The 12,160-nt window shown below is 42.5% G+C and overlaps 1 protein-coding gene across 2 annotated transcripts in view; it reads left to right on the forward strand.

Annotated features, from left to right (window-relative positions):
• Positions 1-12,160, forward strand: part of Cops7a (COP9 signalosome subunit 7A) — a 33,734-nt gene that overhangs the window by 11,396 nt on the left and 10,178 nt on the right. For both annotated transcript variants that reach the window (XM_075982778.1, XM_075982779.1), the window contains exons 2-4: positions 505-595; positions 1,510-1,676; positions 3,400-3,499. In XM_075982778.1, the coding sequence (XP_075838893.1) occupies positions 1,664-1,676; positions 3,400-3,499 (113 nt within the window). In that variant the 5' untranslated portion in view covers positions 505-595; positions 1,510-1,663. The remainder of the gene's footprint in view (positions 1-504; positions 596-1,509; positions 1,677-3,399; positions 3,500-12,160) is intronic.

Below are 12,160 nucleotides of genomic sequence, written 5' to 3' on the forward strand. Positions count from 1 at the left end.
ATTCAGGAAGAGATTATGCTTTTGTTCCACTGAAAACAAAAGGCTGTGGATTTATTCAAGGTTTCTGGAGATCAGATTTGATCAGGGGAGACCCCTGAAAGTCCTGGCTATAGACATAAAGAAATAAACCTAAAGAGACTTCAAGACAAGTGGTGTCAAGCACAAAACAAAACAAAAAAAAATCATCTTTCACTGGCTTGTGTACAACACACAGTCCATACTTGTGTTAACGCAGATACGTATGTTACCTTTGAAAGTTTGTGTGTTTTTAGAGCAAGGGGATAAGACACCAATAAAAACGAATGGCCCAGATGAGCCAGCCTCTCAGAGAGCCTCTGTTGCAGTTTCCTCGAAGTTCTGCATCCAGAACAGCTTCAAGATTGCTCACAGACTGTTCTAGCCAGTCCCAGAGAAAAGTCTTGTGCTTTCCCATCGCAGAGAGCCTGGACAGCAAATGTCATGGCTAGTTTTTCCAGGACATGACCATTATTCCATTTTTTTCAGGGTCCCCCCCCAAAGATGTCATCACCCCCAGACAATAGAAAGCAGTCTAGAGAACATGATGCCCACATCTTCTGAACTCTGCCAAGACAAGGTAGGACAGTTCTTTAAAATTCCTGCTTCACAGAACAGTCTGTCAGATATTCTAGGCTGTAGAGCAAAGATGGATACCCCAATGTTACAGAAGAACCTTAGGGTGACTGTCTATGCAGTTAGATGTCTCTGTAAAGTCTATAGTTTTGGAAGTTGCCTTCTCTGCACTTCTGTTAAGTAATATTTTTTCCTTCTTGGGTCTCTGGTGGTGACTGAAGACTAGATAACTATGGTTTTACAGTTTCCTTTGATGTGGGATTCCCCTGTGTATACTGTGAATACATTCTATTACCATTGGCTAATTAGGAAGCTGCTGTTTCCTATGGCAGGGAAGAGCGAGGTGGGCAAATGAAACCGAATGCAGGGAGAAAGAAGGCAGAATCAGGCAGATGCCATCTAGCTGCCGAAGGAAAAATATGCCAGAACCTTACCGGTAGGCCATAGTTTCATGGTAATGCATAGATTAATAGAAATGGGTTAACCTGAGCTAATAGTCCAAGTAATGTTGTAACTAATATAGTTTCTGTATGATTATTTGGGTCTGGGCAGCTGGGGAACGAAAGAACAGTCTTCCTTTACACCTGTTACCAAATTCAAAGAAGAAGCTTACATAGGTGATATAAAGTTTATAAGGCTGAGAAATATAAAAACTTAAGTTTTTTATCTAAAAAAGATGTTTTAAAGTCTAAAAAGAACTTTAGGATAGTAATAAGTAATACAAGTTATGACAAAAATGGTTTAAATATAAAACTTTTGACTAAGATGAATAGATAATGAAGTATTTTCTCTAAATTTGCCAAATTCAAATGTACTGGGCACTATAAATGTAATTCTTACCCGATAATTGTTCTTATTGTATATTGTTTTATTGTGTTAGAGTTAAAACCTTTCTTTTTTATTTGGCCAAAAATGCAGAAATGTTGTGGACTATTCCTTTACACTGTGTGAAGATGTGTCACTGTGACTGGTTTAATAAAAAGATAAATGGCCAATATCCAGGGAGGAGGTATAGCAGGAACCTCTGGACAGAGAAAGCTCTGGGAAGGAGGAAGGCAGAGTCACCAGCCAGATGAAGAGGAGAGGTAAAAGTCATGAGTCGGCGGCAGCACATAGATGAATAGAAATGGGTTGATTTAAGTTGTAAGAGCTGGCGGGGGCCGGGCGATGGTGGGGCACGCCTTTAATCCCAGCACTCGGGAGGCAGAGGCAGGCGGATCTCTGTGAGTTCGAGACCAGCATGGTCTACAGAGCTAGTTCCAGGACAGGCTCCAAAGCCACAGAGAAACCCTGTCTCGAAAAACCAAAAAAAAAAAAAAAAAAAGAGCTGGCGGGGCAGGGCGGTGGTGGCGCACACCTTTAATCCCAGCACTTGGGAGGCAGAGACAGGCGAATCTCTGTGGATTTGATGCCAGCCTGGTCTACAGAGAAAGTTCCAGGTCAGCCAGGACTGTTTCACAGACAAACCCTGTCTTGAAGAAGAAGAAAAAAAAAGAGCTGGTGGCACAAGACAATTCTATAGTCTGAGCTTTTATAATAAGTCTCTGTGTTATTTTTTGTGAGTTGTTGGCCAAAACAAAATCTGTCTACACCACAGGAAGGTGTAGCCCCTCTGAGCCTCACCTCTTCTTTTGACACATTCACTAGGTGAATCCTTGAATCCCCACACTCGGGAGGCAGAGACAGGTAGATCATTTTACTTGGCAACTGGCAACCTTTAGAAGATTGTATTTATTTATTATGTAAATAGTGTTCTGTCTGTGTGTATGCCTGCCTGGCAGAAAAGGACACCAGATCTCATTATATAGATGGTTGTGAGCCACCATGTGGTTGCTGGGAATTGAACTCAGGTCCTTTGGGAGAGCAGTCAGTGCTCTTAACCTCTGAGCCATCTCTCCAGCTCCCTAGAAAGACATTCTTTACCATATTTTTTTGACAATCTACTCTTCTGGTTGTTCCCACCTCTGCCCCCTAGGTGTCATTTCTGGCTCCTCATCTCCCATCAAATGTCTTGGTCAAACTTATGCCGCGGGTCATTCCCCAGGAGGTCATTTAGTTTCTAGGTTCTAAATAGAATTTTTTTCTGATAGCTTTCCAAATGATCTGTCATTTGGCTTCATCTAGTCTTTCTGTCCAACTATCTATTTACTACTTTGTAAACACTTCCTCTTTTAAAAAATTGTCTTTTACTTTTTTAAAAGATTTGTTTTTATTATTTGAAATTATTTGTATGGAGTTGGTAGTGATGGTGCACGCCTTTAATCTCAGCACTTGGGAAGCAGAGGCAGGTGGATCTCTGTGAGCTGAAGGTCAGCCTGGTCTACAGAGTGAGCTCCAGGACAGTCAGGGCTATGTAGAGATAGCCTGTTGAAAAATAAAGAAATATAAGTTAATTATGTGTCTGTGTTGTCTGGATATGTGCACCTGAGTTTAGGTCCCCAGTGAGGCTGGAGGAGGCAAATCTTCACAGCTGGACTAATAGGTGGAAAACTGTTTAAAAAAAAGAGGGGGGAGGGAATAAAAGGATTGCTTGTTACTCTTGCAATTCCCAGCATACATGGCTGCTCACCATCATCTGTACCACCAGTCCCGGGGGTCCCACTTCTGGCCTCCATGGACACTAGGCACAAATGACACCTGTGACCCATAGACAATACATGCAGACCACACTCATACAGAGAAAATAGATATAAATTAAAAATAACCCAAACTGATCTTGAGTTCTTTTCTTAATGATGTGTTTATTGTATTTTATGAGTTTCACCTGAATGGATGTATAATCATCACATGTGTGCCTTGTCCCTGCAGAAGCCAGAAGAGATCAACGGATTCCCTGGGATGGGCATACAGAGGGTGGCTCTCCACTATTTATGTTATGGGAACCAAACCTGCATCCTCTGCTAGATCAGTAAGTGCTCCTGACTGCTGAGCCAGCTCTGCAGCCCCAACCTTAAACACTTTGTTTTGTTTTGTTGTTTTTTTTTTGAGAGAGGGTTACCCTGTGTGACCCTGGCTGTCCTAAAACTCGATTTGTAGACCATACTGGCCTCAAACTCACAGATATCTGCCTGTCCCCGCCTCCCCAGTGCTGGGATTAAAGGCGTGAGCTACCACCACTCAACTATCTTGTACTCTTGATTCTCCTGACTCAATTTATTGAATGCTAACATTATAGCTATACTGCTTAACTTCATTTTGTAAAACTGAAACCCTGTACCCATTAAACAACAATCCCCTCCCCAGTGCTAATTGTCCCAGGCAACTCTCCCATTCTATCATCTGGCCCTATGATTTTAACTGCTCTAAGAAATATGTGTCTGCTTCTGTATAATTTTTTATGCCATATGTTTAAAGGTTTTTACATCTTATTTTATTTGTGAGTATATGTATATGTGTGTGGTTGGTATGAAAAGTGAGTGCAGCTGCCCTCCAGAGTCCAGTAGAACAGACTGGTCTCCAACTCACAGAGGTCCACCTGCTCCTGCTTTCCAAGTGCTAGGACTAAAAGTATGCACCAAACATGCTTTTATAGATACTTGACATTATATATATTTGAAATTACATGGTATTATATGGTATAAAAGTCAGGACATGGCTGGTGGCGCATGCCTTTAATCCTAACATTTGGGAGGCAGAGGCAGGCAGATCTCTGTGAGTTCAAGGCCAGCCTGGTCTACTCAGAGCTCCAGGACAACCAGGACTACATAGAGACTCTGTCTCAAACACCAAAAAAAGAGAGGAAAAGTCAGTAAACAAGATACCATTATACATGTTAGGTATAAATAGCCTTGCTTTCTTGTTGAGATAGGACCTACATAAGCCAGGCTGGTCTCTAATTTGCTACTTGAACTCCTGATCATCCTCCCATCACTTCCCAGATACTGGGGTTATAGGCGATGCCACCAGACTCATCTTACATGCATAAGCATACTGTCTCGGTTTACTTATTGTCAAGCAACATCCATATATGTGACAACTTATGTGACCTTCTAGAATGCTTATTTTCACTTCATATAACATTTTCAAAATTCACTTATTTTTTTATGAAGCTGGAGTTCGTTTTTTTCTTTTGAATTTTTTGAGATAGCGTTTCTCTGCATACCTTTGGAGCTTGTCCTAGAACTGATTCTGAAGATTAGGCTAGCCTCGAACTCACAGAGATCCACCTGCCTCTGACTCCTCGGTGCTGGGATTAAAAGCACCACCACCACCGCCCAGCTAAAATAAGCTATTCTTAATGTTCTGGAGCATCTAGTACTCGTTTGTGTTGATTCTGATTGGTCCCCCGCAGGGCACAGTCTGTGGTTTTTCCTGGCTATTGTAAGGATGAGGCCTAGTCCCAGTATTGTTAGTCTGTAGCCTGTTATGGCTGCCCTGATGTTAAGTTAGGCCTCTTCAGGGACGATCATGTATCCCATGCTGGCCTCGTCACGTATGTAGTTGAGTGTGACCTTGACTTCTTTTTAAGATTTATTCCATCCATCCATGTATTGTGTGTGTGTGTTTGCTTGTGCAGGTATGTGACAGAGAGAGGGAAAGAGAGCACAGGTGTGCGCCTGCCACTGAGCATGTGTGAAAGACATAAGACTACTTTTTGAGGGAGCCAGTTCTCTCCTTCTACTTTGTTTTGAGATGAGGTTTCTCTGTGAAACAACCAGGCTGGCCTTGAACTCACAGAGATCCTCCAGCGTGTGCCTGCTCCACCCCTACAAGTACTGGCATTAAAGGTGTGTGCCACCACTGTTCCTAGCCGTCTTAGTGTCTGAAGACAAGGTCTCTCACTGAATCTGGAAATCACTGATGGGGCAAGACTAGTTGGCCAGCAAGTCCCAGGTGTTAGGATTCAGGCACTATGTTGGCCTGCCCTAGCTTCTGGAAGGATGTACGCAAATCTACACACAGGTGCAAAGGTCCCTTTAAGAGACAACCTCCCCCTACTCCCTCTCTCTCTCCCCCCTCCCCCTCTCTTCCCCACCATTCTTCTTAACAGGCAAGTTTCTCCCTCTCCTCTCTTCTCTCTCCCTCTCTGTGTCTCTCCCTTCCCTCCCTCCACTGCTACCCTCCCAACACCTTCTTCTCAATAAATTTCACACTCACATTCTCTCTGAATGGTGTATTCTGTCACCTGCTGTGGCTTGTGCCTAGCCTGCTATGAGATACTGCAAATGTCCCTCTGGCGCCATATCTCAACACCAGGGATGTTGCCTCTGCCTCCTCAGCATGAGATTGCAAATGTGTACCTCCTAGCTAGGCTAGTTCCCCAGGGTGGCTGGAGAACCCAACTCAGGGCCTCATATTTGCTTGGCAAACACTACCAACTGAGCTGGTCCCCCAGTCCCTGATTGCTTGTTTGAGAAAGGGTCTCAAATATTCAAGGCTGGCCAAGAATTTACTAAGTAGCTGAGGATGACCTTGAATTTCTGATCCTCTGCTCTACTTCCTGAGTGCTGTGATTATTAGCATTGGATAAGAGTCTAGGTTCTATTCAAAGCTGGGGGCTTCACTCTGCTAAGCCAGCACTCTCCTGAGTGGGCTATGTTCCCAGTCCCTACACACGTCTGCTTGCTTGTCTGTCTGTTTTTGAGACAGGATTTCTCCGAGTAGCCCTAGCTGTCCTGGAATTAGCTCTGTAGACCAGGCTGGCATCAAACTCACAGAGATCTGCCTGCCTCTGCCTTCCAAGTGCTGGGATTAAAGGCATGTGCCACCAATGCTCATAACCACTTCTTTTTGATATTGAAATTTCCTATTATGGATTTGGGTTATCTTTTCATTGATATAGGCCTTCTTTGTTTTGTACAATTTGTTTATTTATATGTATGTATACCCATACATTTCAGAGTGCCTATAGAAACCTTGTCCCGAAAAATTAAAACAAAGTTCAAGGCCAGTCTAGGCCACATGAGTTCCTACCTCAAAATATAAATGAACAATGAATAGAATGTTTACTACAAATTAAGGAAGACTGTTTTAATTTGCTACAACTTCTGACATGTAGGGATGTTTAATTCAATGTTTGTTTTCTTTTTAGTTTATCTCTTGTTTTTTAAAGATTTATGTTTACTTTTTATTTATATGTGTATATGTGTGTATCTGCCTGAGTTTATGTGTGCCACATGCATGCAGGTGCCTGCAGAAGTCAGTAGAGGGCATCAGATCCCTTGGAACCGGCAGTTGTGAGCCAGCTGATACAGGTGCCAGGAACTAAACTCTGGTCCTCTGGCTCACAACCATCTGTAAAAAGGCCTGGTGCCCTCTTCTGGCCTGCAAACATGCACACAGACAGAATATTGTATACATAATAAATAAATATTTTTTTTTTAAAAAAAGCTTTGAATGTAGTTCAAAAGACGGCATCCCACCCAATTATATGTCTCATTCCTCACCAGTAGGGGGCAGTATAATGACCATTATAAAAATTACTTCCTTGTTTGTTTTATATATATATTTGGTCTCTCTGTCGCAGGTAATGCAGTGTAGGTGTGTGGGTTCACACAGGCCCATGGAATGAAGACTCAGAGACACCTTGAGAATGAACTTAACCTTTGCAGCCACAGGGGTCCCCAGTCTCTGTGGACTGAAGCCATTTCCCTTAGCCCTATGACAATTTTAAAATAAAGTGTAATGTTTACACTTTAGCTAGTGGATTTCCATATCAAAACAAACTGAAGTTTCTAAAAATACAATGCCAGGTGCAAATACCTGATTCATGAGGTACCTTGGTTTTCTGGGTTTCCTCTGACCAAGTTTTGCATAGGCTTTGTATCCATGGGAAACTCTCAGACAAGATTCACATAGGGCAACAAAAGGTATCCTTTGTAACACAAAGGATGGATTAGGGCTGTGTGATAGATAACACAGGAGCTAGGCCAGGTGTGGTCCAGCAGGGGGGGGTGCTCATGGCTAGCGGTTACTTCCTGACTCTCTGCCGCCATGCCGTTGTAAATTTCTGTCACAGGTCTCACTGTGTTGTGCTGGTTGTTCTGGAACTCGCTCTGAGTCAGGAAACAACTAAATTTGAGGGCAATCTGGGACAGTTATGTTGAAAAACAGAACGTTTAACAGCTAGTCGCCTCATTATCCGTGTAGATGAGTCTCTTTGTTGTGTCCCAATCAACATTCGGTGTTTCCAGGCTTTAATTTTAGCAGCTCTGGTGTGGACAATGCTACTTATTGTGGCTGGAATTTGCATTTCCATCACTGCAAATGAAATTGAGGAAGTTTTCTCCTGTTTGTTGACCTTGCAGATTTCTTTTGTGAAGTCTTGGTTCAAACCTCTAGTTCACGTTTGTAACTTTATTGTTAAGGCTTTCGGTTTTGTTTTTCTTGTTCCTGTGTGGTTCTTTATGCATCCTGGACACATCTTTAAATAAGGATAAGTATACTGAAGCATTATCTTTCCTTTCTCTTTGCAGCACAGGGGATTGGACCTGGGGCCTCATCCTGATCACATCTTGTTTTTGTTAGCCATGTGTCTGTGTGTGCGCTGTATGTGCCTGCCAGAAAACAACCTTGGGTGTCACCCCTCAGGAGCCATCCACCTGTTTTAAGGTCTCTCATTGGGCTAAAGCTTGCCAGTTCTGCTAGCCCTAACTGGTCAGGGAACTCCGGGGATCTCCCTGTCTCCATCTCCAAAACTAGGGTTACGAATCCATGCTACTGTGCCCAGCATTGTTTCACGTGGGTACCGGGAATTGATAAAGTCAATACATGCGTGTGTGGAAGCACTCTACTGGCTGGGCCATCTCCCTAGTCCCAGATTCTTCTTCACAGTGGTGGTCCTCCTTAGTCAGGGTCATGCATAGTCCAGCTGGCCTCAAACACTAGGTATCCAAGACGATCCTCCCGTCCCAGTCTCCTGAGTGCTGGGATTACAGTCTTGTACCACCAAACGATTTATGTAGTACCAGGGATTGATCCCAGTGCTTTGTAAATATTAGGCAAACACTCTACTAACTGACCTATATCCCCATCTGGTGGCTTGTCTTTTGATGAACAAATGTTGCCCAATGTATCAGTCTTTTCACCTAATAGTTGGAATGAGTATTAAATGCTCCTCACTTGCATTTATACCAGACTAGAATCCAGAAGCAGAGGAAGAGGGCTGGAGGATTCCTGGCCAGGAAGGACTACAGATAGAGACAACCTGTTTCAAAGAGCAAAAATAAATACTTCTCTGTCTTGAATTCATGGGTATATTCTTCTAAATTATATCCTAAAACCTTTTCTATTTACTCTATAATGGACTGGGAATAGATTTGTGGTAAGGATTCAATTTTATCTTTCTCATATATATCCAGTTCTCAGAATCAGTGAGAAGTACATTATTTCTTTTCTGCACGAAAGGGCACAGAGTCACAAAGTCATCTATATTTGTGGATCTGATCTGGGCTACTATGATCCAGTGTCCATCTGTCTTTATGAATATAAATAGTATGCTTTCTTTTTTTGTTGTTGTTTTTGAGACAGGGTCTCTCTGTGTAGCCCTGACTGTCCTGGAATTGGCTCTGTAGAATACATTAGCCTCCTGAGTGTTGGGATTGTATGCACCACCACCACCCAGCAATGCTTTCTCTTTGTACTGGAGACTGAACTAGGGCCTCACATAAGTTAAGCATGTAGCCTACCACCGAACTATACTACGGTCTTGTATGTCATAGTAAATGTCTTGGTATCTGATAAAGCTAGTGTTTATATCTTGGTCCTCTTTCAGAATATCTCCTTGGGAACAAGTGAGATGGCTCAGTGGGTAAAGGCACTTGGTGCCAAGCCTGACGAGTTGAGTCTAAGCACATGGTGGAAGGAGAGAACCAGCTACTGAAAGCTGTTGTCTAACTTGTACAAATCCATTGTGGTACGTGTGCACTAACACATGCACAAGTAAATGCAAGTTTAAAATATTCTTGACTTTCTATTTATTTCCATGTACCTTTGTAGACGGAGGCTGCTCGTTTGTTCCCAGCCACCCAGACCCAGAATAATCACACAGAAGCTGTATTATTACAACACTGGTTGGTCTATTAGCTCACACTTCTTATTGGCTAGCGCTTATATCTTAAATTAACACATTTCTATTAATCTGTGTATCGCCACAATTTGTGGCCTACTGGTAAGGTTCCATCCAGTGTCTCCTATAGTGGCTACCTGGCTTCTCTGGCTCCACCTACTCTCTCCTCCTGATTGGAATTCCCACTTACCCTAAGTGGTTATTGGCTGTGCTACAATAGGTCCAAAGTAGCTTCATTATTAACCAACGGTGTTCATAGCATACAGGCGGGAATCCCACATCATCTCACACCGTAGGCTGGCCATGAACTCAGAATGATCCTACCTTGACAAATGTTGGTATGATAGTCATGAGTCATCATGTCTGGCTTCAGACAGTCCTGATACCTCCAGTTTTCACACTTCAGGATTCATATTTTGCTGATAGCTTTGGTATCAGTTAATAAGTGATGCTGACTTACAATAGTTTCTAATAATTTGATCTTTGTCTAATTTTATCAAAATATTTCTGGAAATTTTTTTATAAAATTTAAATGATCTGCACTCTTTCTAGGTGTCGGCCTAACCTTTAATGGCTGAACCACCCTCTCCAGCCCATGAGGCACAATTTTAAAATTTTGTACAATTTATTTTTACGTTATTATTTTGGATTTTTCTTCCTGAACTTGTAATCCTTTTTCAGTCCCTCAACTCTTGGATTTATAGGTGTAATTCTGACTGTAATGTCATTTTCTTTTTAAGGTTTTAGGTTGGTGTGGTAGTAAATGCTTTAAATCCCAGAACTTGGAGGCAGAGGCAAGTTGATCTATAAGATTTAAGCCAGCCTGATCTACCAAATGAGTTCCTGGACAGCCGGGCTGTTATACTGTTACACACACACACACACACACACACACACACAAAATTGTATAAGGACTGGGGAGATGGCTCAGAGGTTAAGAGCAGTGGCTGCTCTTCCAGAGGACCTGAGTTCAATTTCCAGCAACAACATGCTTACTCACAGCCATCTGTAATGAGATCTGGTGCCCTCTTCTGGTGTGCATGTAGAACACTGTATACATAATAAATCTTTAAAAAAATTTTATGAGACCAGACCAGCCTGGTCTACAGAGCAAGTTCCAGGACAGCTAAGGCTACACAGAAAAAACTTGTCCTGAAGAAAAAAAAATTGCACGTGTATTAGTATTTTGCCTGCATGTGTGTATGTACATCAAGTGCGTGTATGTACATTATGTGTGTCTATGTACATCATGTGCACGTGGTGCCTGTGGAGGCCAGAGGAGGGAGTATTGTATTTTTTTTTTAAAGATTTATTTATTTATACAACATTCTGCCTCGATGTATGCCCACACGTAAGAACAGGGCGCCAGATCTCAGTACAGATGGTTGTGAGCCACTATGTGGTTGCTGGGAATTGAACTCAGGACCTCTGGAAAGAGCATCCAGCGCTCTTAACCTCTGAGCCATCTCTCCAGCCCCAGAGGAGGGAGTGTTGACTGAGTTTTCTGTCCTGCCTGGTTCCCACAGTCGTCAAGTCCCAAAGAAACACACAGAGGTCTACATTAATCATAAACTGATGATTAATGTACCCTATTAGCTCAGGCTTCTTATTAACTCTTATAACTTATATTAACCCATAATTCTTGTCTGTGTTTGCCACGTGGTTTGGTACTGTTTTCAGCGAAGCAGTCACTTCTTGTTTGCTCTGTGTCTGTGTGACATCTGCAGACTGAAACTTCCCTCTTCCCTGCATTCTTGTTGCCCCGCCTATACTTCCTGCCTGGCTACTGGCCAATTACCATTTATTTAAAATACAAGTGACAGGGTACAGACCATTGTCCTACAGCCAGGGGGCATCAAAACCCTCTGGAACTGGAGTTAGACAGCTCTGCTGTCATATTGGTGCTGGGACAGAACCCAGGAACTCTGCAAGAACAGAGAGTGCTCTTAACCACTGAGCCATATCTCCAATCCCCATGATATCATTCTTAAAACTCTTTTTCTTTTACACCTTGCATCTAATCCACTTGCAAATAATGTTCCCTCCACTTTTAAATTCAGAGTCTGGCTATTCATTTCTACTGCTTCTGCTTGGTCCACATCATTGTCATTGTTCACCCAAACACTGTAGTTGATCTGTTTGTCTGTATAGATATCACAACAGTAGTTTAAAATTTTTGTAACAGCCATGTGTAGTTACACAACTTTAATCTCAGCACTACGGAGGCTAAAGCCGGTGGATTTCTGTGAGTTAAGAGGATAGCCCACTCTACATAATGAGTTCCAGGACAGGCAGAGCTACAAAGTGAGACCCTCAAAAAAAAAAAATAAAAAAAGACCCCATAATATTATCTGGAGATAAATCTGTGGGGTTCTTTTCTTTCAAAAACTACTTACTTGTTGGGTGGTGGTGGCGGCACATGCCTTTAATCCCAGCACTCGAGAGGCAGAGGCAGGCAGACCTCTGGAAGTTCGAGGCCAGCCTGGTCTACAAGAGCTAGTTCCAGGACAACCTCTAAAAAAACCTAGAGAAACCCTGCATCTAAAAACAAAAAAACAAAAA

This window comes from Microtus pennsylvanicus, chromosome 8, assembly GCF_037038515.1.
Source record: "Microtus pennsylvanicus isolate mMicPen1 chromosome 8, mMicPen1.hap1, whole genome shotgun sequence".
NCBI classification, from domain to species: Eukaryota; Metazoa; Chordata; class Mammalia; order Rodentia; family Cricetidae; genus Microtus; species Microtus pennsylvanicus.